Source organism: Cibotium barometz, chromosome 5 (assembly GCF_041138505.1).
Source record: "Cibotium barometz isolate CiBa-2024 chromosome 5, ASM4113850v1, whole genome shotgun sequence".
NCBI classification, from domain to species: Eukaryota; Viridiplantae; Streptophyta; class Polypodiopsida; order Cyatheales; family Cibotiaceae; genus Cibotium; species Cibotium barometz.
In genome coordinates, this window is record NC_141050.1 from 46,723,344 (window position 1) to 46,748,993 (window position 25,650).

Below are 25,650 nucleotides of genomic sequence, written 5' to 3' on the forward strand. Positions count from 1 at the left end.
CTGTTGATGATTGGAATTCATGTCAGTTGTAGACTGGCTGTTACTTGCTGGAAGCTCATCAAAGGGGACTTCATCTTCTTTGGTTTATTCAAGCAATTCATGCTTCGAAGTGTAATGTTGTCAGCGTTTTTTGTCTTGCTGTTGTAACCTCTATTAAGAAGTGATTGTGGTAACTTTGTATATAACAGAGAGTTGTGAGAGAGTCCCAAGTGCTCTGAATTTGATGGTTCCATGTTTAAATAGTGGGCTATAGATTATGAATCTGAGTCTTAAGCTTGTGTATGTCTTGAGCAAGAGGAATTAAACTCTGTTTGTATTGATTCAACTTCATCAATTCAGAGGGCTTGGATAGGCTACAGGGATCAAGCATGGACTGCTAGCTTGGACTGAGTCTCTGGATTGTACAACGCATTTGATGAAGATCATCATTAGGTAGCTGGAACTTATTTGGGTGATCTCAGGTTTGTGTTGGGACAGAATCGGGGACCACGCGGGCGGGGGGCGGCGGGGGGGGCGTGTAGGGTGGTGGTGTTTGGGGTGAGGTGGGTGGGTGGGTTTTGTGACATAGCAACAAAGAAGGGCTAATATGTTTTTGATCTAGATGTCAAAAGGAGTAGAGAGGGTAGGTTTCTCAGAACTGTCATGAGGAGAGCCAACCTAACTGGGACAAATCTGAAACCAAGATGACTATGAAGCTGGGCAGATTTGGGTTTGAACAAGGGATTGTGCACATAACCAGAGAGTGCTTAGTTGAAGAACATTTAGGCTGGGTAGTTCTGAGATTGAAGGGAGTAAAGGAACCATTAATCCTAGGAGACAGCTGAGATATGTTTGAGTTGATCAATCATCCTACAAGCACCTCAGGTTTGATCTCAGTGGAGAGAATAATACATTATCAAAGAAGACCATGGAAAGGAATACTAGGATGATGTTCATCTGAAATTTGAGAAGTGTGAGAATCTCTGGACTGTCAGGAAGGGGATTAACTGGGAACAAACTTGGTATCCAAAGGATAGTGAGGCAAGGTAGGACTTAGACTTAAATTGATGTAATGTAAAGAGTCAAAGATTGTCCAACTGGCAAAACAATTGGTCTAGGATGTTGAGAAGCTAGGGAGGGTAGTGAGGCTACTGACATGGGGGATTCAAAGAGGAAGGATCATCTGGTTCAGTGCAATTTTTGACTTGGGTAGGGAGGTTTGTATAGAATCAGAGGATGGATAAAATATGAGCTGCCATCATGGGGTTGTTTCTAAGGATTAGAGTGGATGAAAGCCTATGGATGTAAAGAATTGGTAAAGAACAAGGGACTGCATACTTCTCTCTAAAGAGGTAACAACAGTTGGTTTGAGCTTATTTTGTTTCACAAGAGTTCATAGGGTAACATTGAGTTGATAAGAGCTTCTGAACCAGGTGATTTGACATCCCCCATTTCTAATATCTATATAACTCACGTTTGTGTGCTGTCTGGTGGTGTTATAGAGGCCATCACCTGAAGCCCTCCCAACGTTGTAACGGAAGGGCAATTGTAATACGGAAATCTTATCTATCATGAATATTGATCAAACCCATATACATGCTAGAGAAGAGAGAAAGAATACAACTATGCACAGTCCACCACAGTAGGGGCCAGAAGATGGGTTCACCCCCTAGACTACGAAAAATGAGTCTACTTCAGACACAACTTTGCGGGAGGGATTCTCCACTGGCTAGCACCTGATTCTTCTAGTACAAGATGAAAACAATAACAAAACATATGCTGAATTCAGTGTTCCTTAACAGAACACGAGAGCTTTCCTGGCTTAAAACACATGTAGGGCAGCCATGGACAGCCCACAGCATTCACACATCAGCCCAAGACAACTCTGTATGGCTGCTTGCAACATTGCCAAGCCCACAGAGAGAGTCGACCAGCCTCAAGAAGCTGTTCCAACAGTCAACCAGCCCTCAGAGGTTTCAGAAGAAGTCGGCCAGCAATATTTTCATGCCAGAAGGAGTCAGCCAGCACATAGGGAACAGTCCACAAGTTGACCAACCCTCCGGCTCCACCAAGACAAGTCAACCAGCAGCTTTTTAATGCCTAAAGCAGTCGGCCGGCACAAGGGAAGGCTCAGGTCCAATCAACCGTCCAAATAGCATCATTACCATGAGCACATTTCGGTATATCCATAATGAAATCCATGGCAATGCTTTCCCATGGTTCATGCAGAATGGGTAAAGGCTGAAGTAAATCAGGTGTTTTGTGCCTGTCAAATTTGACAATCTGACACACCAGGCACTCACAAACATAAGTTTCCATATCCCTGTGTAAAGTTAGCCAAAAGAAATATCGTTCCAAAGCCTGTACAGTAGCCAGAATGCCACGATTACTTGCATACAGAGGAGCATGAAACTCTTGCATAACCTTTTGGCATAAATCTTGGACCAAACTAATGCGGTTTTGCATCATTAGAAAACCATCTCGTACGGAATAAGATGGGACATTAATACCCCCATTCAAATCAGACCAAATATGCTGAAAATCTGTGTCCAAAGAGTACATACCTTGCATCCCTGACAAGTCCTGATGGTAGGCGGTAGTCACTGCATGCACTTGAGGCTTGCTTGACAAAGTATCAGCTACCACATTCTTCTTGCCTAGAGTATGCAAAATCTGAAAATGAAACATGGACAAGAAATTCGCCCACCTTAAATGCTTCTCGGAAAGTTTAGGTTGTGTAAGAAAGTGCCGTAAACTCCAATGATCTCTTTTAACCATAAATTCAGCCCCCAAAAGGTAACGTTTCCATGTTTGTAGAGCATGAATGATGGCTAATAACTCTTTCTCATAAACCTGCAAATACAATTTTGCCTCTTGTATGCGGCGGCGGCTTTCAAAATCCACCACGTGACCCTCGTGATTCAAAACAGTTCCCAAACAATCTCCACATGCATCACACTCGACCACAAAGGGTCTATATGCAAATCTGGAATGATAAGAACACGCCCTGCGATAATGGCATCCTTTAGCTTTTGGAAAGTTGTTCTCTCAAAATCAGACCAACGGAATACAACTTTCTTCTTCGTTAAATCATGTAACTGAGAAGCCAAGAAAGCAAAGTGTCGAATGAATCGACAATAGTAAGTACATAGGCCAATGAAACTCCCGACTTCATGTACATTTTGAAGCTCTGGCCAGTCTTTAGTAGCTTGGATCTTGGCAGGATCCATGTGTACACCCTCTTTCGAAACAATATGCCCCAAATAATGGATCTCTAACAGGAAGAATTCACTATTCCTTCCATTGATGAAAAGCTTGTGTTTCGTAAGCTCTTCAAACACAATGGCAAGGTGTCCCTTATGCTCTGCCTCACTCTTTGAAAAGATAATAATATCATCAAAGAAAGTTTTCGTGAACTTGCGGTGAGGTCTAGAAATTCTATCCATCATTCTCTTGAAAGTGGCGGGTACATTTGTAAGACCAAATGGTACATACCACCAAGTATTCATAGAGCCCAAAAGAAGTCCTGAAAGCAGTTTTATGTACATCTTCAGGTACCACTCTAATCTAACGGTAGCCACCACTCTTAAGATCAATGCGCCTGAAACATGCAACTCCCTCAAGCTTGTCAAGAATGTCATCGATTCTAGGAATCGGAAACCTATTCTGTATGGTTATCTTGTTTAGAGCTCAATAGTCAACACACATTCTGTACGAGCCATCCTTTTTCTAAACAAGTAATACTGGAAAACAGTAGCGCAAAGAACTTAGTCGAATCAACCCTTTCTCAAGGTCATTCACCTAAGTCATAATTTCCTCCTATTGGGCAGCACTTATCCTGTAGGGAGGTCGGTTAGGAGGGAAGCTACTAGAGATTATGTCAATACAATGATCCTCTAGCCTCTCTAGAGGTAACTGTCCAGGTAGGGTGTCAGCAAAGCAATCAGCACAATCACTTAAGAAATTAATCTTGGCCTGATCTATGGGAGTCACGTAATCATGTTCAACATTATCACATACAAAAACCAAGTAAGAACAAGTTGATTTCTTTGTTGCTTTCGAAATGGAAATATGACTTACAACTGGTATGGTAATCGCAGAAGTACCTGCATCTATGTAAATTTCCCTACCACCTATGAGTAAAATTTACTTTCTTATCCTTATACAAAATCTTGGGATCCAAACGGTACTGCCAAGGCATCCCAAGTATCACATCATGTCCCGTAGCAGTGCTACCAAGAATTCTTCATGATCCGAATAGCCCTGAATTTGTATACAAAGCTTCCCTATGATGGGACTGACTTTAACTTCTGTTCCCTCAAAGGCGACATTTGCATGAAAATCCACGCCCAACTCCTCAAGCTTTAACCCAAGAGCAGTAGCCATCTGAATAGATATAAAGTTATTAGTAGAGCCATTATCAAAAAGAAACAAGGGTGTTTGGTCCTTCAATTTGTCCCAAGCCTTGCATAAAATTCTACTCTTAGGTTCATGTGCAGTATTTCCTTGTACATCGAGTATGACATTCACGCTTGGTTGTGCATCTTGCACATTAGTCTTTTTGACATTCTGAGAGCACTGCGACTTCATGTGATCCTTACTGCCCCATAAGAAACATTTTTCCTCTTTCATGCATTCAAAAATATGCTGTCTAGACAGCTTGGTATCATTCTTCTTACCCCCTAGCTTCTTTCCAAATCTCCCTTTTGTATCCTTGGACTCATTAGGCACAAATTTAGGTGGCTGTCCACTCTTTTTCTCCTCATTTTCAGCTCTGAATTTTCCTTTGTATGAGCTGAATTCTTGCATTTTTTACGGTCGCTTGCCAAACAGTTCCTCAGAAATAGTGGCCGAGTATATTAGCTCCTGTAAAGTGCTGTGAGGATAAACTACTTTCAGTTGCTCGGGCTGCATGCCCTTTCATAACATCTGTTCTGGCTACATGCCCACTCACATCACTTGCTCGGCCTGCATGCCCACTCACATCACTTGTTCGAACTGCATGCCCTCTCACAACATCATCAAAAGTCCAGTCCCTTCACGGGATTGCTTGCGAGGTTGACATGTGAAAACCCACTTGCCCTCATCATCGCAAACATCGCCACACCTTTGCAAATAGGTAACAGCCAACTCTCGAGGTTTCTCAATCCCCATCTGTTATACAATTGCATCAAAAGTGACCACATCTGCCTGAGACTTGGACTCAAAAACCCTTTGTACATACGGGTCCCTTCGTCAAGCACGGAGCTCTTCAAGCTCATTCATCAAAGCATCAAGATCTTGTTAATCTTCGCCCCTAGCACTGAACTGTGAATCGTTACCTACCAAAGCCCCAACATGGTCTCTGGCTCCATCCTCTTCCCGCATGCGGCGAACATGAGTGATAGAATCCTCCACAGATTGATCTGAATGGCTGGCCATGATGTATTTACCAGTCTTCAGATAGAAAAAGAATTTCCATGCCCCAGAACTAGCTTTCCTAGATTGATAATGAATAGACTGCAAGGGTGCAACAGTGCCCCTACAGAGACACGAGGGCCATGAAGTCTTTCCACACGCTCACTGCCGATTAAACCAAAGGTAACTCCTTTCAGAGTGTGATAGTAGGATGAGAGCTACCTCAGAATCCCAACCTTATTTCACGGATAATGACTCGTCAGCCATATCTAGCATCATGCATGGCATAAGCTTATAGCCATATCCAGCATCATGCATGGCATACGCTTTGTAGAAAGCCAAGCTCTAATACCAATGTAACGAAAGGGCAGTTGTAATACGGAAATCTTATCTATCATGAATACTGATCAAACACATAGACATGCCAAAGAAGAGAAAGAATACAGCTCTGCACAGTACACCACACTACGGGCCAGAAGATGGGCTCACCACCCCCCTCCCTCCCCCCCACCCTCAGGTTAGATTACCAAAAAAATGTGTGCTTCAAATACAATTTTGCGGGTGCCGAAGGATTCTCCACTTGCTAGTCCTGATTCTTCCAATACAAGATGAAAACAGTAACAAAATATATGCTTCAAATACAAGTAATCCTTAACAAAACACAAGAGCGTTCCTAGCTTAAAGCACATGCAAGACAGCCATGCACAGCCCACAGCATTAACACATCAGCCCAGGACAATTCTATATGGCTGCTTGCAACATTGCCAAGCCCACAAAGAGAGTCGACTAGCCTAAAGAAGCTGTTCCAGCAGTCAACCAGCCCTCAGAGGTTTCAGAAGAAGTCAGCCAGCAATCTTTTCATGCCAGAACGAGTCGGCCAGCACATAGCGAACAGTCCACAAGTCGACCAGCCCTTTGGCTCCACCGGGAGAAGTCGACCAGCAGCTTTCTAATGCTGGATAGCAGTTGGCCACCACAAGGGAAGGCTCACATCCACTCAACCAGCACACAGGAGAGTTTAGATCTCGACAACCAGCAATTTTTGCTCTCCAAAACTAGGTCAACTAGCTCCCACAAGCCACCTGGAAAGCATGAAACCAGCTCTAGCTCAACTTCATCTTCAGTATAGAGCTTCTCCACCAGAAATATTCAATCGTGTGCTTTTTAGGTCCAGAGGGAGGCACCTACAAGCAAACAGCCCATAACATGTCCGGTGTCTGTCCTTTGGCCGCCACGTGTATTAAAATAGTCCTGCCCAGTGTGTACAACTTATAAGTTTACCTGGTCACTTATAAGTGAGTGTGGACCTGCATCAATAAATATTAACATGTGAAAACATAAAGTTGTAAATTGAGTTTTTAGGAGCACTCACCACCTGTAAAACACACGTAGACCACCTATCAGTCCAAAACAAGTGTGCACATGCTCATCCATAGGGTGCCCAAGCGTCCCCGGTCCATGGACAACACAGGTGGTAATCTCAGGCATTGTCCAGGCAAACAAAACAAGTCATCCAAATATAAAATTAAGGTCATGCACACACATGAGTGCAACTAAACTGGAAGAAACACCCATCTGCTCAATTGTATCAATCAGGTAAGGTGTTCACTGTTCAGGGATCTAAAATCCTTCCGGAATCTTCCCAAAACATAAGTACAGGTGAAACACCAACATATCTAGTCCCGGGAAAACACACCATGTGAGGTTCCACAAGCCATGTCAAGCTCCATATGCCACACATGTACACTATAAAATAGAAACAATTTTGTGACAAACCCCGAAATATGTGGATGTGTTTAGTCAGATCTGGCTTGAGGTTGATGTACATTGTGGAACACTACTTCCAACCTGAGAAATCAACTTATGCATGTGCGAAGATGGCCCGATGAGACGAGGCACTCTATGAGGAGATACAGCTGCACATAACGACAGAGATGAGCACCATGCGACAGGAGCTTGAAAAGGAATGGACTGAGCAGATGCATGCCCAAAGGAAAAAGATATACGAAACGCTAAAGGAAGAGATATATGCCCAATTGAAGGGAGAAATGCAACTCCAAGTACGGGTTGAGATGGAATTAGCCCAAGCCTTGATGCACACGGAAATGAAAAAACAGATGCAAAAATGGAAGGATGACATGCTCCCGAGATTGGCACAACAGTTGCATCGTACGAAGGCACTTTGAAGACATGTATGGCTGACCGCAAAAAAGACATCACAGAAATGCAAAACACCTTGGAATCATGTAAGGCAAAAGTGGCTGCAGGTGAGAAGGAAACGCATTCATGGGCTGAAATTGCCAGTGCCACAAAGAAACAAATTGAGGAAGTCAACCCATGGGTTGAAGTAGTAAAAAAGCAGAAGGATACACCAGTCAATAAAGTAGAGGTGATGAATGCTACATTGGAAGAGGAAGCCAAGAGACGGGCACATGCCTTACATGTACGCGTAGTTGGGTGGAAAGATAAGGGAAATCCCCAAGAGGATGCAAAAGCTCTTGCAACAAAAATTGGACCCACTGATGTACCCATTACTGGAGCATGGCAAGTAGGCAGAGATGAAACCAGAGCGAAGATATTGATCATCAAGTTTTGTGACTTGGAGAAGAAGAAGGCCTTCCTCTCCAAAACGATGGCCCGTAAGGGGAAAAAGATTTATTTGGATGAGAACCTTACACCGCCATAGATAGCACACCGGAAGGAACACATGCCGCGGGTGCTTGAGAGGAGAAATGGGCGGTATACAGAGATGGCCAAGTCATCATTATGGAGAGGAGGCCCACCTGACGGTACACGACCTATAGACCTTGCGATTCATGGTGTGGAATTGCAATGGAGCCCTTAGATTAGATGTAGGATACTTTGAGAATACTTTCAGATATAGTGATATTGCTATGTATATAGAGACCCATCAATGCACAAACAAGAGGCTTCCTGACATGCGGGGTTACAAATGGGAATTAGTGTTCCACCCTTGGTCACGCACAGTGGGAGGCACCAGAGGATCTGGAGGAGTGGCAATACTTTTCAAGGAGGAGGTTCGTGACAATGTGGTACATAGAGATGCAGATGCGAGGTACATGTGGATCCGAATATGCAGAGAGGGGCTCCGTGAGCTATATATATGTGGCGGTATGCTACTTTCCCCCAACCCACTCTAGCTTTGCACCATTAGGAGCGTCGCCCCATATGCCACTATATCATGATGTCATGAGGTTTGCCAGCATGGTAGACATATTACTATTGGTAGACTTTCATGCACGTACAAGCACAAAGTAGACAGAGCTGTATGATACTCAACAGGGTATGTACCGGGAGATCACGGCAGAGGATGTAGGGTTGGAGAGATCAGCACAGGATGAGGGGGACAGATTATGGCAGGCATTTTCTCACACTCGGGAGTGCACATGGGTTGGTCATATACAATGGCCTATCCAGATGGCAAGGATCAGATGCTCTCACTCACTGGAACTCTAAAGGGGGAGCGAGCACAGTGGACTCCTTGATGGGATCTCCTTCATTGATACGTAATGTGCACGGTTCCACAGTTTCAAGTCGGCCCATTGGCATAGCAGTCAATCATGCATACCTGAGTTTCATGTTAGTAGGCAGATCCCCGAGAGACGGACCAGCCACTCATCTACCTAGGTACCCGAGATATCAATTTACACGTGAGACGATTGGGGTTTACCGAGATCCAGTATCTGATGGCTTGTTTGCTTTAGACCGACATAGCCCTCTGGACGAGATTACGAGAGGATTGGCAGGTGTAATACATGCATCCGCCTCATATGTGTTTCCCTACACTATGATCCCTTCCAACCCACCCCCCCCCCGCCACCGCAGCACTGCCACACAGAGAAGTTGGTATAATCATGAGTATCGTGAGACACGAGCACAGCTACAGCGTGAGATTGCCATTGGGACTCACACGCATAGACAGGCCAGGACGATCTTTCGGCGCCTTGTGCAGAGGAAGAAACGAGCCTACCTGGCTAAGCTAGAGGAGGAGATCTACCAACTCTTCCTGGGGAAGGACAGCAAGAGGACATGGAAGATGTTTCAGGAGAGACAGCCTGGTACTCCGATTACTGCACCTGAGGCATGGCATGCTTATGCTTATGCTAGAGAGATATATGATGCACCAGGACAGCCCCCCACCCCCCCTCCACTGGGAGCTAGACCGGCTAGCAGCACCTTTTTTACTATGCGGATGGTGCTAGATGCGATAGACAGGTTACACAATGGAAAGGCACAGGATCATGATGGCCTAATTGGAGAGCACTTCTCATATGCGTGCGACACTTTCACTCCGCTCATGGTACATGTGTTTAATCCTGCCATTTGTTCCCGGCAAGCTGGACAAAGCATATCATTGTACCACTCTTTAAGAGTGGGGACCCCATGGTACCCAGGTTACTACAGGACGATCATGATTGGTCATTACTTGGCCAAAATATATGGCTCTATATTCCAGTTGGAGCTAGGCCGCTGGGCAAGAGACATGGTCATCGAGGACATGGACACGTGGCTTCAGGAGAGAATTTACTACCTTGGATCACATGCTGACACTTCGAGCACTTATTGAACCGAGCAGGGCACAGAAGAGAAGGATATATTGCTGCTTTGTGGACTTCCACAAAGCCTTTGATACCGTACCACATCCCAAGCTTATGCACAGATTGCATGACATGGAGGTACCTAGGGATATGCAATGGGGGATATATGCTTTGTACGAGTCTGTGAGACGGACAGAGTCCGAGCTCCAGGCGAACTATCAGATATGGTGACCAACACGATAGGGGTGAAGCAGGGATGCCTGCTATCGCCCACCCTCTTTGGATTGTACATTGATGTGGTCTCCGATTATGTAGACAGATTGGGAGGCCCAAGGGCATGCCTGGCAGGGGTGTTCATACCCATCTTGTTATATGCTGGTGATATTGTTCTAATCTCAGACTCTCCGGTGGGATTACAGAGACATCTGGATGCATTATAGGCATTCTGTGCAGATAGAGATCTGACAGTGAACCTTGGGAAAACCAAGGTTATGGTGTTTAACACCACACAGGCATGGGTGACGAGATCAAAGCCTCAGTTCACTTTCAAAGGGGAGCCGGTTGAGTACGTCAGGTCATATGTCTACTTGGGAGTTACTTTCACAGAACCGCGTTTCTCCCTGAAGGAGGCAGCAGTAGCTAGATTAGCTCCAGTGTGCACACATACAGTTACGGTATCCGCGCACCAAATTGTGGCTATTTGATACGCTTGTCACACCGACCCTCCTGTACGGAGCCCCAATTTGGGGGCCCAACATACTTCACAGATCTCAGAGAGGGATGGATGAGGGATAAAGGGAAAAGGAGAGACCACTGATTATGATGATTGCCCGCATGATTCGGAGCAAATCATAGGTACCACATGAAATTGTTCGGGCTGAGCTGGGTGCCGCACCGATAGTGACCGAGGCCCTATTCCAGGCAGTTACCTTCTTACAGCGGCTATGGGAGCTCCCTCAGAAGAGGTACTCCCGATTGGCATTGACCTTATCCATACAGTTGGTAGAGGATGGAGATACTCATTGCTCATATGACCTACATGGTTTGCGGGTAGAGGCACTACCACCCTTTCAATACAGTCTGGATTGTCCATTTTTGGATCTCACCCGCTCAGAGCAAAACCACGTGATCAGGATGGATATCATCAGAGTGGACACAGAGAGGACATGGACTAGTCCCCTTGAGCCCTTAGGCACGAAAATGGCTCATTACAAGAGCCATTCTCTACACCTCTCACCAGATGATTTTATCACCCGGCGGATGTACATGGATGTACACCTATCACATGAGAGACGTTGTGCCATTGGACAGATCCGGACCTCATCACACCAGCTGCGGATTGAGACAGGGCCATATGTGCATCAGATCTCGGATGACCGCATTTGTCAGCTATGCTACCAGGACGCAGAGACAGAGGAGCACTACATTTGCCGATGTACAGTCTATTATGAGATCCGAGGGAGATATCATTGCCTCTTCCGAGAGGGTTTTGGGCCGTTACGCAGTGTCATGGAGTTTGAGGATCAGAGATGCCTAGGATTGTTTCTACTTGACCTCAGGAGACACAGAGAGACCCTCTTGGCAGACAGGAGGCCGAGCCATGATGTACCTAGACATAGGACCCTAACAGATTTCTTCGGCAGCACTAGCACCAGCAACCCAGCCCACACACCTCTTGATACCTCCTCCATTGGGCCATCAGGGCACCAACCACGCTCCCAGGGAGTCACCACTGATAGAGTAGTCATCTTATGTCGTGCTCATCGGCCACGCCCACCAGGATCCCGACCACAACATCCTCACCATCGCCAGATCAGAGCCATTATTGCTCGGCATCGGAGGCGCCTTCCTCGCTTCTACGACCTCTCCATTCTAGACAGCCGCATGGCGGAGATATTTGATCTGAGGAGAGGGCAGCACTTCAACTGATCAACATACATGGATCTAATTGATATACATTTGCCAGTATTTTCTACTCAATATCATCTAGGAGTCTTACTTACAGTTCTTTAGTTTATTGTACTCTAGTTTCATTTAGTTGTTCTCTTTGATGAGACACCAACTTCAGATGTACTCTCAGTTTTGGTCTCATAGGCCATTATGGCCTCTTAGAGACGTTAATATATCATTTCATTACATTTGTATCTCTCTCTCTCAAAAGTAGGCCTGATCTTGCCTGGTAATCAAGGTGGCGGCAAGGTAACTCTCTCAAAAAGCGAGTTGGACGCAACAGCTGCAACAAAAAACTTGTGACAATAAGTAGCTAGATGTGTAGCACTAAGATGAGATTTGCTCAAACATCTCACAACATCGAAGTTCAAACAACTAGAAAACCTGCTGGTTATTATCCCAAGTTACATATAGGATATAAAGCTTCTTTTTTGCACGAGTCATTGCTACGTAGAGAAGGCGTCTCTCTTCCTGCAAAGTATCAGTTTAAGTGACTAAGCTAGATAATTAATACTATGTTTTTGGAAGGTTGAAATCCTGATAATGAAAAGAGAAAGGGAAAAGGATTATTTTTTACCTCAAGGGACGTGGCACCATCATCAACAGTGCCCATTGTCTCATGAAGCAGGGGAATTTCTGAATCATTGGCCTTCCAATCACACAATCAAAGACTACTCATGGTTCCAGGCAGCATAATGCACTAGCTCCATGCAATACATCCATAGGCTAGTACGACTTCAAAACCAAAGTGTAGCACAAAGCATTCTCATGACCAATTGTTTACCTTCACAATGAATACAATGTCCCATTCCAAGCCCTTGGACTGCATGGAAACAGCCAGTCATTATCTTTATCATGGGCTCACTCCAAAACCATATGTAAGAACAGAAACATATAAGATATGTGTTTACTTGGTGCATAGTTGTAAGAGTCACTGAGTTCTTATTCTCTTCTCTACGTGTCTTGAAGTTTCCCAGCTCCCTCACTGTCATGTGTTCTAAAAATAATTTCAATTGAAACAGGCACCCTCCTTCATCCTCATTAAGATTACGCGTACATGCTCCAACCACGTTGAAGTGATTGCACAAGAAATCAGACACATCATCCAAGAGGTACTCCAAAACCTATAACGTTTACAATTGAAATTATCAGAAGTTGAAATCATGAAAAAAGGTAGAATTGCTTTATTGAAGATACCAAAAAATAGGTATGTTATCTCAAAAGATAGAATTGTAAAATGTGTCAAAAGATACAAAACAACCAAGTTCTTTTCAAAAAGGATACTCTCTAAATACTCTGCTCACAAAATCAATGAGGGTTGTGGTTCCAAATTATGGTAGAACCAATATCAGCCAAAAAAGGATTATGTTCCTAATACGCATGAAGATTTTGCATTTGTAGTCTAGAGTTGTGGCCGAGCCTTGGATCTTGCCACAAATGGCGGCAAGAGCATGAGCAACATCAGCACATACTATCAATGATGAGCCCACATACCGTCAATGGCCTCTGTACATCCTAACCTCCAAACCTGCCAAGCAATAAGGCTCCCAAACAAAAGACATGTTTGATCTCATCCAGGCAATTCGATATCTTGCTCTTACCATCTAGCAATTTCGGCAGATTCAATGGTGAGTAACGGTTTGTTTAATGAAACAAAATGTTCTTATTACAATATGAGAGCAGGAAAAGGAATAAGATCTATCCTGTATGTAATGGAATCTCAAATATCATGATGAAGAAAAAAAACTTTAAGGAAAACAAAATATTCCTAGACTACTATCTTTATCACTTAGGGAAGCAATAAAGAAACATTAGTAAGCCTTACACAAATCTCTTTCATGTCTCAAACGGACCAGATGGATCTGAATTCATCAAGAAAACCATAGGATTTACAGGAATAGTATAGTGAAGCTATGGGTTGCAAGTCCTTATATTAGTTCATCCAAGGTTCGAAGCCCCCTTCCTCTCTGTGCACCCTTACTACTGCCCGCCACTCACCTCACCGCCCTGCTGCGCACCTGTGTGCCTGCACATTCTGCCCACCTTTCTCTGTGCAGCCCTCCTGCCCACTTTTCACCTCGCTCCTCTTCCTTCCGCCCGCCTTCTTCTCTGCCCTTGTCATTTTCTCCCCTCTCCTGCCTAGATAAGCCTCTCGCACTTCTTGCACACGTCAGCAAACGGAAAATTCTTCCTGTCCAAGTTGGCCGCCTGTCCCTTAATCGGCATGATAGCTTCTGCCCAAGCCAATTTTTCTCCACTCCCACAAGACGGGCTTCTCATCCTCCATAGTGACATTGACAATGAAATGAAGACAACTCTCATTGAGAGAGTATATGGCTCTCATCCGAACAGTTCACAAGTTAGAGATTGGGTTGCCAAGTCCTTAGATTAGTGCATCCAAGGTTCAAAGCCCTCTTCCTCTCTGTGCACCCTTCCTACTGCCTGCCTTTCACATCGCCACCTTGCTGTGCACCTGTGCGCATGCACATTCTGCCCACCTTTCTCCTTGCCATTCTCCTCTCTGCGCAGGCCTCCTTCCCACCTTCCACCTCACTCCTCCTTCTGCCCGCCATTCTCCCTGCCTTTTTCTTTGCCCGCCATTTTCTCCCCTCTTTTGCGTAGATAAGCCTCTCCTGCTTCTTGCCTGCATTAGCATACGGAAAATTCTACTTGTCTTCCAATTGGCCGCCAGTCGGCATTATGGCTTCTGCCCAAGCCAATCCTTCTCCACTCCCACTGTGAAAACTACTAATTTTTCATACGATGGGCTTCTCATCCTCCAAAGTGACATTGACAATGAAATGAAGACAACTCTCATTGGGAGAGTATATGGCTCTCACCCCAACCATTCGCAAGTTAGAGATTGGCGTCTGAGCAGACCCCCCATCGGAGCTAACAATGTGCAATTTCTTGATGCACGTTTACTTGGACAAGGGTTCTTCTAAGTTGACTTCAATTCCCCGGAAGCCAAATCCCTCAGGCACTTGCCGGCAGCCCACTTTGTGAAAATTATTCTTCTTGGAGTACCCGTTGGATTTTGATCTTGTGGCAGAGGATCGGCACCTTACTCTAATTTCTCTCAGATTTCCCGCTCTTCAACGGACTTTTTGGAAGTTGTCATCTTCCATAGGAGCTGCATTTGGCCAGGTCTTGGAAGTACATGTCCTTGAAGAATTACCTTCATCTGCTTCTACGACAGTTACTGCCACTTCTGATGAAGTACCAAGTTCTTCTTTTTTCAGAAAAGAGACTTCTATTTAGTAAAAAAATATATACAAAAAGGAGATTTTAAACCGTCAACCAATCATGTGCCTTGTGCTCCAACAAGGCCTATATGAGTAGCAGTGAAAAAGATGCCATAAACTCACTCTCTCAAAAACTGGCCACGCTTTCTCTCTGCAACCCTCAAAGATCCCTTGATTCTGTCCCAAGTGGCCATGAGGGTGTCGATGATATCACTCCAAATAAGGCACATGCACTGACTCATAAACCAAAGTGGCCTCAATGGCCTCAGTGCATCTAGCCTTCCAAATGTGTCAGGTTGTAATGCTAGCAATAACCTCCAAATCTCTTACTGATCATAATGACCAGATCCTTGTCATTCCCCTCATACCTGAGTTGTGGGCCCGACGGTGTCAACCAAATGATAGCATCAAAAGAAATGTAGGCATCCTCCCAAGCTAATGCGCTATCATAGTCCAAATCATCTATGCTTCGCTACACTCCCATAAGAAATGGTAGAAGCTCCTGTACATCTCAGGCATGCTGGGCTAACACCAACAACTGATCTCCACTAGTTGGTGGCAAGGCCACCAAGTAGACAAAGCCAGATAAAGGAGCATATATGTGTCTCCTAGAAGAATGCCACAGCCTCCTCCAAAAAGTCCTTTGAATGTCAAGTGTGATACCATAAGCCTCCCAATGAGGTTTAAGAGTAGGATTCTCTGAATGTGTCCCATAACAAGATGCCTAGCATTCTGCACGGTGTAACTAAAGAAAGGCATGCTTTTCATCACATTGGTCGCATCCCTCCACACCCACTCACCGGGATGCCAATGCCGATACCTGATAGGAAATCTGCCATACAACCAAAGGCTCCAAGCACAGTGATCATCCCTAGGGCGGGATCAATATAAAAGAGCTTCCCACCTCTGCCAACAACCATCACAAGATGCACCTCCGGGACCTCTGCGATATCCTACAAATCACATCTCACCATATACCATAAATCTTGTACAGTAAAAAAGACTAGTGTCATCCTCCTCTGGCGTGGGCAGTCCCATAACCCATAGCGGTACATCTGTCCCTAAGAAAACTCGAAACCACGAGTGATGAAGCTACGCCTTACACTGCATCTTTGGGTCTATGATGTTCAATCCCCCCTCTTTTTTTCCGGGAAAAAGATACTTCAATTAGTTAATGAGAAAATAGCAACAAAAGGCTACGTAAAACCACAAAGGGCTCAATACAAACTCTCTTCATATAAGGGCGGGAAACAAGTGATCATAAGGGGGAGAGATGCTTCTCCTCCAGCTGGCCGCTCTGAGGAGAAGACTATCTCATAAAGGGGGAGAGGGGGGAAACAACCGCAGGGGTCGTCTGTAGTGCCAAATGGGGTCACCGCCTCTATCAGTGAGGAAAGGGCCAGGCCTCCAAAGTCTCAAGAAGGCTTCCCGCCGCTTCCGTATGCGGTCAGAACCTCCCTGCAGCTTCCCCCACTGACCGTGGAGGGTGTGAATGATGACGAGCCATATGCTCCTGATGGTCTCAGCCAGCGGAGTGTGGGTACCCTCAATGGCCTCGCTACATCTAGCACAGCAGATGTGCCAGGCTGCTATGCTACTGCAAATCTCCCAGCGTTGGCATGAGCCTGGACACCAAACACCTGCAGGTAGGCTGTGACTAGTACTACTGCAATACGATCGTGGGAGACCTGGAGGGCATGGCCTCCCCCATCCTCCTCATAAGTCCTGACCACTTTGGCCTCAGTGGCCAAAGCGACAACACCCCAAGTGATAATCCGGGTCGATGCCCTGTCCACAGCAAAGATGCGGAGAATCCGTTGCCAAATCTGTTGAGCCTTCAGGCAATCCCAAAGGCAATGTCGTTGAGACTCCTGGGGGTGGTCAAACCTCAGACAAGCTGTTGGCCACCCTCCTACTACCAGCCAAGTACGCACTGCTAGACTCCTGTGTGCCGTGAACCAGAGAAAGAGAGTGATCTTCCTCAGCCGAAAGCTGTCCCAAAGCCTCTTCCAGAAAATCTGAAAGGAAGCGCTGTGATAGGCCCAGACACTACCAGTGTGCTGATGTTGCCAGTGTGCCATCTATCTCCAACATCTAGATCCTGCGGCCGAGCCTCGCTGTATATGCAAAGAAAGGGGCATCCTGAGTCTCCACCCGATCTCTGGGATCATGCCACGTCCACACTCCAGGGTCCCACTGGAACCGCGTGAGGGGTCGGCACTCCCAAATCCATAACTGCCAAATCTCTTCCCGGCCACCTTGGCCGGTGCTGGATCTATGTGCCATGCACGTGCCCAAAACCCAATCACCCTCACCCTCTGCAAGGTGTGGCCTCTGAAATCCTCAAGGGGTGCTCTGATCTCTCTAATCTGCCATGTAATCCAATAGAAAAAGTAAGCAGACAACTGTCCTCATCAGCTCCATAGACCGCCACAAGAATATCGTGTCTGGTGAATACACCTAGCCATATCGGTGGGGTCGGGTCTAGAATAGGAGTCAACCACTCCAAAGGAATAGCTGAGTCGATGTCGATGCTGTGCCCGTCTCTACCCCGGATCCCTGTCAGGCCTCTCTCTTGCTCCTCCTGAGGTAACAGCCTGTGCGCAACCCAATCTCCAAGAGACCTCACTGGCCCCATGCTCAAGGCACCCCAGGATATGTGCGGTCAGGCACCTAGCATGTGGCCATTGGGTAAACGGATCAAGGGGTTCCAGATCAAAGGCTGCCGAAGCTTCTCCTCTGAGGCCACTGGAACAATCTGCTGGCTTGAGATGATCCCAAGCACGAAGTAGACTAGCTGCAAATCTGTCCTCAGAGAAAGGACTAAAACCACGGGCTCGCATCTCTGTGAAGATCCATCTAGTGCTATGCGGCCACGGGCCTCCAATCCCCCCCTCTTGCTTGCGTAGGATAATGGTTTCCTAAGAAACTCTAACCGTGGTGTGTACTGTTCCATCTAATCCTGACCAAAGAAAATTCCGAATGAGGTGAGGTAGATGGCCAAAGCATCCGGTATGAAGAACCCAAGAAGAAATGATAAACAAAGCAGCAGCCAATAGCACGTGGTTAGCCACCAAGGCTCTAGATGCCAAATCAACCTTTCTCCTACTCCAATGCTGAAGTTTGCTTTTAATGCTCATGAGAACAGGTGCAAAATGTTGTGTAGGGGAGATGTCAATGCCAACTTGGAAACCAAGGTATCTAGCAGTGCATCCTCTCTCACTCCAAGTGAACCTCATATCCAAACCCCAATCTGCCTACAGAGAATCATTGATCGAAAGTCCCACTGACTCGTGTCAATTAATGGTCGCTCTTGCTCCCAACAAAACACCTCCAAGAATGTCTAGAAGGCAAAAAGACATGCAAATCGAGACCTCCAAAAACACCACTGTATCATCTACTAGCTCGTATTCCAATAACTCTTCCTCCGTTAAGTAGAGGCAATCTGAGGCCCGAGACTCTTATGGGTAGCCCAAATGTACTTGCTCATAGCCTCCACTACTATGAGGTACAATAAAGTAGTCAAGGCATCCTTGTGCCAACGAGCGGTAGATCTAAAACTGCCCAACACGTCCCCCGTAGGCCAAAACCGTGCTATTTGGCCTCCCTATACAAGCATGAGACCCCTCTATTCTAGTCCTCAAAAACCCCATATGTGCTATCGTGCCTTCCAAGAAGTCCCAATCCACTTTGTCATATGGTCCAGCAAGAGGATGGCAAGGGATTGCTGGCTAGATTTAGCCTAGCCTAAAACTTCCAAAAATGAGAAGGTGCTATCAAATATACTTTTTCCTTGGAGGAACCCGTTTATTCTGTCATGAATAACCCTTTGAAGAACCGGCTATTACCTCATACTCAATGCCTTAGCTAATACTTTATATGCAGATCCAAGTAAAGTGATTGGTCTCAACTGCTTGATGTTGGTCTTATCCCCACATTTTGGGATAAGGTGGATAAGACCCTCCGTGAGCAAGGGGAACATTGAACCTATACACATTGTTTGAAAAACAACAGTGATCTCATATGGTTAATCACCTATGGTGTGCAATTTAGGAAGATAAAAGAACGCACACGAGCATTGACACGATCCCACAACTGTGCTTGAGCCTCCTGTTCTTTCCTAGTAGAGGGTAACAACTCCCCGTCGTGCAACTCTGACCGTGGAACACCAACAATAATGAAATCAACCAAGTCATAAGACTCCAATACACACTCCATCATTACCTTCCATATGCCGTAGTTGGTCCCGTCCAACTGTCAATCCACGAGGAACGTGGGGAGAGTAGGGATCTTCACATGCTTCTCAGCAATGTCAAGCAAGTCTACCATCTGGGGGGGGTTCTTTGGTCTTGTGAAGGGAGGGTGGGTGGGAGAAAAATGAAGAAGAGGCTGCAACTAATATTCACGGTGGCTGTCCAACAATGATGGCGCCGCATTCTATCCAATCTCCAAGTCCCGAACAGCCCACGAGATCTCCAATCAGCACCAAAAAACTAGCATTCCCGCAAGCTCCAAGGTCTTCAAGAAACAGTCCCGCAAGCTCTCCAATGTCTCCAACCTTCAAGCCACTTGGGGATCTGATACTATGCCGGAATACATAGCGGATATGAGACAAACTGCTGAGAGCATAACGTAGCAAGACACCATGAAGAGGATGAGCAAACACAAGAGAACCACCAGCCTGAAAAATGCAGAGCTGTGTGGAGAAAAGCAAACGCAAAAGAGAGAGAGTGAAGCTGTATGAACTTTGCACTATATACAAGATCCGGTACAATACCCAATACATGAGGTGCGGGCGGTAGCCCCTCAATATATATGGTCTAGGTCTGATGGTCAGTCAGCCCAAAACACGCCGACAGCAGTCCTCACTGCTCACAACCAAAAAACAGGAGTTGGCCAAAGAAAATCCAAGTCGGCCAGGTCATCACAGTCGGCCAGACCAGAAAATAGACGGCCAGCATACTCCTGCCCCACGACCACAGAAAACAGGGGAAAAATACATGGAAAAAACAGGGGAAAAATGGAGAAACACCTAATGGGCGGGCACACCCACAACAGAGGCCGTAGTGTGTAATGTACAGACAGGAGATGACTGCTAACAAGAACAAGAGAAGGGACGGGCAGTGAGGAAATGGGCATGGGACAGGCTGACCGAAATTGGCAGCAAAGAGAAAGGTCAGGCTGACAGAAAACAGGCAGCAGAGAAATGGGGCAGGCTCAGAGAAGATGGGCAGCAGAGAAAGGGGCTGGCTCAGAGAAAACAAGCAGCAGAAATGCCCGCAAAGGAAGGGGCAGGCTGAGGAAAGAAACCAGAAACAGAGCAGGCAAGCAGAGAGGGGCAGACTGAGAGAAAACCGACAAGAGAAGAGGGCACAGGCAGGCAGAAGCAAGTGGGCAGATGCGCAGGGAAGGGCAAGCTACTCAGCTGAGAGTCTTGAGAGAACCAAAATGCCTCATGTGTGATAAACACATCTGAATCAGCTGCTTTGATGCCACCACTACAGTTTAGTGGAGTATCCTCTTGTGTGTGATAAACACCTGAATCAGCTGCTTTAACGCAAGGATTATGTATTGGATTTGATTTAGGATAAGAGGATGTTGTGCATGACCATTTTGACAACATTCATCTTGATTCTTATCATCCAATAAAGCAAACCAAAAAACCACATGCAATCCTTCGGTTAATTCCAATTTAAAAGTGCTGCAAATAAAATCTATTCTTCTGAATAGTTTCAATTTAAGCATCATTTCATGAAACAAACACACTGATCAATGGAATGAAAACATGGCCGTAGGTCCTATTATTTAATTGAGTACATACTGTTCGGGGGTCGTCATCCTCATTCAAAAACTTTCCTTCATCCGTGTCTACAACCGCACGTTTTTGGAAAACTGACCTCTGCAATCATACCATCCAGCGAGGGAAAAATATAAATCAGAAATCATCTGCACATGACAAACCTGTTTATAAGCTTTAACATATCTCTACCAAAACAGACTATCAATATACAACCTTTAATATTAAAGCATTGCAATCATGCTCTTCAAGTTCTACCTCATACAACAAGCCAATTCTGTAAAGATTGCAGGCTCGTTAGTTTTCTAACTTTATTTGAATATGGTTTTGTAATCTCACCCATGTGAAATTCTTCTTTTTCTTTTTGGAAAGAAGGCACTTGTATTAAGTAAGAAAGAACAAGTGCAAAATCACGGCCGTAGAGCCGGAAATCCTTATCATAGACTGTAAGATAACCACAGCTAATCCGAGGTGCAGTGATGCAAAGAAAGTGCGCTGGGACACGGGAGTCCATGAGAACATCCCCTGAACCCACTCTCGTGAAGATAGTGTGCTCTGCTTGCACTGATGTAGATGCACACGGTGTCATAAATCTGAATGCCATCAATCGCCTCTGTGCATCTGGCTTTTCATATATGCCAGGCTGTGATGCTGGCGATAATCTCCCAAGTTGTCTTTTTTATTTCCCGGGAACATGATCCTTCAATAAGTTAAAGAAAAAACAGACACAAAAGGCTAAGTACATACAAACTCGCCTCATATAAGGGCGGCAAACAAGTGATCATAAGGGGAAGATATGCTTCTCCTCCAGAAATGGTGTTAAGCCTCCCCAAGGGTGGTGTGTAGTGAGACAGAGGAACATCCTGTAGTGTGGACTTCTAGGCCAGTGCTCTGTCAATCATAATGGCAATGTCATGGTCTTTGCCCTCAAAGAAAATATGTCGTCTAGACTAAGAAATCCAGGCAATAGAGCCCCAAGTAATGTAGATAGCGCCTCTCCTCAATCTGCCTATAAGCTGAGCTATAGAGATTCAGATCCTTTTTGTATGTATGTATGTATGTATATATCTATATATATATATATATGTGTGTGTGTGTGTGTGTGTGTGTGTGTGTGTGTGTGTGTGTAAATACATGTGTGTGTGTGTGTGTGTGAGTGATTACCAAAAAAAAAAAAAAAGTGTGTGTGTAAGTGTGTGTGTGTGTGTGTGTTTGGTCGCTAGTGTTAGCTCGACCTGCTCCCCTGCCTCGCCTGCTCCCTCGACCTGCTCGCCTGCTGCTCTGCTCGACCTGCTCGCCCCCTTCTATGTGTGCACGTGTGGTGAGGAGCGTGGATCCTGGACTGTATCGGGCCTGCTTCCTGGACTGTGTGGCCCCTGCAGCCCTCATCTCGCGACCTTCTGGGCGTCCCCTCTATGCGCACAATTACACTGTCTTCTTATCGTCTATCAGCCCCTTTTCTTCTCTTCCGCGACCTGTGTGCGTCTGTACGAGTGTGTGTGTGTGTGCAGTTGTGTGTGTGTGTGTGTAGTGTGAGTGTGTGTGTGTGTGTGCATCATCTTGATTGGTGTGTGTGTGTGTGTGTGTGTGTGTGTTCGCCTCGTGCGTGGTGTAGAGGCCGCCGAAGACCTGCTCGACTGCTCTCGACTTGCTCCCTTGCTCTGTCGACCTGCTCGTCTGCTCCCTCATCCTTTTCGCCTGCTCGTGTGAGAGCACATGTGGTGAGGCGATTGTCACAGGACTGTATCGGCCCTGTAGCCTATACTGTGTCAGCCCTGCAGTAATCTACGCGACCTTCTGAGGCTACCCTGATGCTCTTTTTTCTCATCGCCAATCTGCTCTTTTTCATCTCTTCCTCGACCTGAGTGCGTGTATAGGAGTGTGTGTGTGTGTGCGTATGTGCTGTGCCTCGCTACAGGTCTGTTTTTCCCCTTCTGTATAAGTCGCTTCAGCTTTCTGTTTTTCCCCTTCTGTATAAGTCGCTTCAGCTCTCCGTTTTTCCTCTCCTTGTAAGATTGCATTTCAATAGTGCTGTTCCCCCTTTTTTCCTGATCTGTGTCTTCCTGCTGAATCGATTGGTCTCGATGGCAGAATCAAGCAAGTATTATGTCAAGAGAGCTCTTTCTCCTGAACCTAAAAGACAATCAAGGGAATCTCTACCCCCCATAGCTCCTTCATCTGAAGATGCTTCCTATGTTTTTGACATGTTGAATGAGGATTTTCAACAAAGTAGAAGAGAATGGACACTACCTGCTCCGGAACTCACTTACAAGATGAAGTTACCTTCTCTTGTGCATCCTCTGAAGAAGCTCTCTCAAACTGCAGTCATCATCTTTTTTCCAGGTAAAATACCCTCGGCTAATGATGTGGGACAATGGGTGAATTCTCTCCTAGGTGGATGCTATGTAGAAGGAGTCTATTTTGCCTCCAGAGGATTTTATGAAGTTCATCTCTTGGATGTATTGACAAAACAAAAGATGCTGGAAATGTCCCCTTTATTTTTTGGTCGTCAAATGGTGCACGTCATGCCCTGGTCTCCTAACAAGGATTATCAGAATCTCATCAAACATCACTGCCCTGTATGGGTTGAAGTTGTTGATTTCCCAGATTATATGAGAACAGAGCTTCCAGGCTTAGCGATGACTTTGGGACAAGTGATTTGTCCCCCTCGTCCCACAGGTAACAAAAATCGTTTTTGCATTTTATGGGATACTGATAGACCAACCCCCTCTTCTATTGCAGTTGAGATTGAGGGTGTTAATTTGGGAAAGAAATATTTCACTTTGAAATGGGGCATTTTTGCCGGAGCTTGTTTCTCTTGTCACAAGTTCGGGCATCTAGCTTCAGAGTGTCCCTCAATCCTTCATCCGCCTCCTCCAGCTGCCATTCCTCCACCATCTAATAAAGGAGGTCAAAAGACTTATGTGGAAAAGATTGAAGCTAAAGGAGCAAAGTCTTCACTTCCTACAGGGAACCAAGCCAATTTAGCCCAAAATAAGGATAAAGGAAAAAGCAAGCTAGTGGAAAATATTTCATCTTCTCACGAGGGTTGGCAGAATGCAAAGAAGACGGTGCCTCTCAAACAAAGACCTCTCCAATCTCGCAATTGGGATGCTTCTGCTCCATCTCCTGGCCAACCTTCTACCTCTTCGGACAGCCCCATCTCAAAAGCATGGGTCAATGCAGTTAAGAAGGGTATTCCACTTTGTGAAGAAGATGATTTAGTCAGGGAATTGGATTTTGAGGGTCAGCAAGACCCTGTGGCAATGGCAGAGGCTTGATGCCTCCCTTTCTCTTTGAGGATTGCTCATCTCTTGTACATATTTTCATGCGTACTTCTCTTAAATGTTTTTCTTATAATATACAGGGCCTCTGTAATCAGCACAAATGGAGACTCCTATGGTATTATATAAACAATACTCATCCTGATGTGGTGTGTCTGCAAGAGCATAATCAGCATTCTTTTGCTGGCCAGCATGGGTTCTTTTCAGGTTATGATATATTTTATGCAGGATCTGGACATTTCTCTGGGCTGTGCATTTTAGCCAGACATGATCTGCAGCCATGTGTAGCATTTAATGATCCTTATGGCCGATGGATGATTATCCAATGCATGATCAATGGAGAGATTTTTGAAATAGGCTCCTTGTATGCTTATCAAATTTCAGCTTCCAGAGCTCAAATGTGGGACTCCATTAACCAATATCCTTGGTCTTCAAATGCTCTACTTTGTGGTGATTTTAATAATTCCCCTCACTGGAAAGACAATACCACACATAAATCCCATATGATTCCCTCTGAAATCCAGCGATGGGAACATATGAATTCTTCTCTTCATACTGCAGATTTATGGTCAGCAATTCACCCTTCGGTTTTGGGATTCACATATCATCATAATGCTTTTACAGAATATTGGGCCAGGCTTGATAGATGGTATCTTATTCATGCTCAGCAATATGATGATTATACATGTCAAATGTGGACTGATTATTCTCAACAACTATCTGATCATACTCCACTCTGGCTCAACCTTTCTTTTGGTATGCCTCTGGACGACATTCAGCTCTCTTTAGTCAGACACTTGCAGGTTAATCAATTATATCTTTCTCATGAAAAATTCCAGCAAATGATCAGATTGGCTTGTAAGCCATTGTTAGCTCATGCTCGGGAGGATCTGGATTTTGCTTGGAACTCCTTTGTACATCGTATTCAAAATGTCATTAAGGAATATGGAAGATGGTACATGGCAGAAACTAGACAGCATATCCAGTGGGCAAAATCATACAAGCAGTCCTTGGTACAGATTAGCCATCAAAGGTCTCTTTCTGCTTCTGAACAAAATTCATTGTCTTGTGCTTCTTCCATAATTGATGCTAATGATAAACGCAAGCTTTCCAAATGGCAGACAAGGGCTAGAGTTAAACCTATGCTGGATAAGGGCTGCTCCTCGAAATCTTTCTTTCGAAATTTACACACGTACAGACAAAGTCAATCTATCATGAGAGTCAGGAAATCGGATGGTCTTTGGACCCAGTCTCTATCTCAGTTAGAAAAACAATGCCTGGATCATTTTCGGCTTCTTTTTTCTCTACCATCTTCTTCTACATCTCAGGCTGCATTGGCTCGGAGCAAATTTATTGAGCTGGTTTCTCCTATTGTTTCTTTGCAAAAAGCTTCAATGCTGGAAATGTCCTTTTTGGATACAGAATTGGATGAAGCCCTC

At 45.3% G+C, this 25,650-nt stretch overlaps 1 protein-coding gene across 5 annotated transcripts in view; it reads right to left on the bottom strand.

Annotated features, from left to right (window-relative positions):
- LOC147638563 (ATP-dependent DNA helicase SRS2-like protein At4g25120) overlaps positions 1 to 25,650 on the bottom strand; it is a 157,653-nt gene that overhangs the window by 47,764 nt on the left and 84,239 nt on the right. For 4 of the 5 annotated variants that reach the window (XR_015265915.1, XR_015265916.1, XM_086798477.1 and 1 more), the window contains 6 exons: positions 20,952 to 21,029; positions 12,797 to 13,009; positions 12,670 to 12,708; positions 12,463 to 12,534; positions 12,270 to 12,356; positions 12,112 to 12,168 (listed from right to left, as the gene is read on the bottom strand). Coding sequence is in view for 2 of the 5 variants with exons in the window: in XM_086798477.1 (XP_086654603.1) it covers positions 12,112 to 12,168; positions 12,270 to 12,356; positions 12,463 to 12,534; positions 12,670 to 12,708; positions 12,797 to 13,009; positions 20,952 to 21,029 (546 nt within the window). In the remaining 3 variants the exon portion in view is untranslated. The remainder of the gene's footprint in view (positions 1 to 12,111; positions 12,169 to 12,269; positions 12,357 to 12,462; positions 12,535 to 12,669; positions 12,709 to 12,796; positions 13,010 to 20,951; positions 21,030 to 25,650) is intronic. The other variant, XR_015265917.1, reaches the window with a different exon arrangement.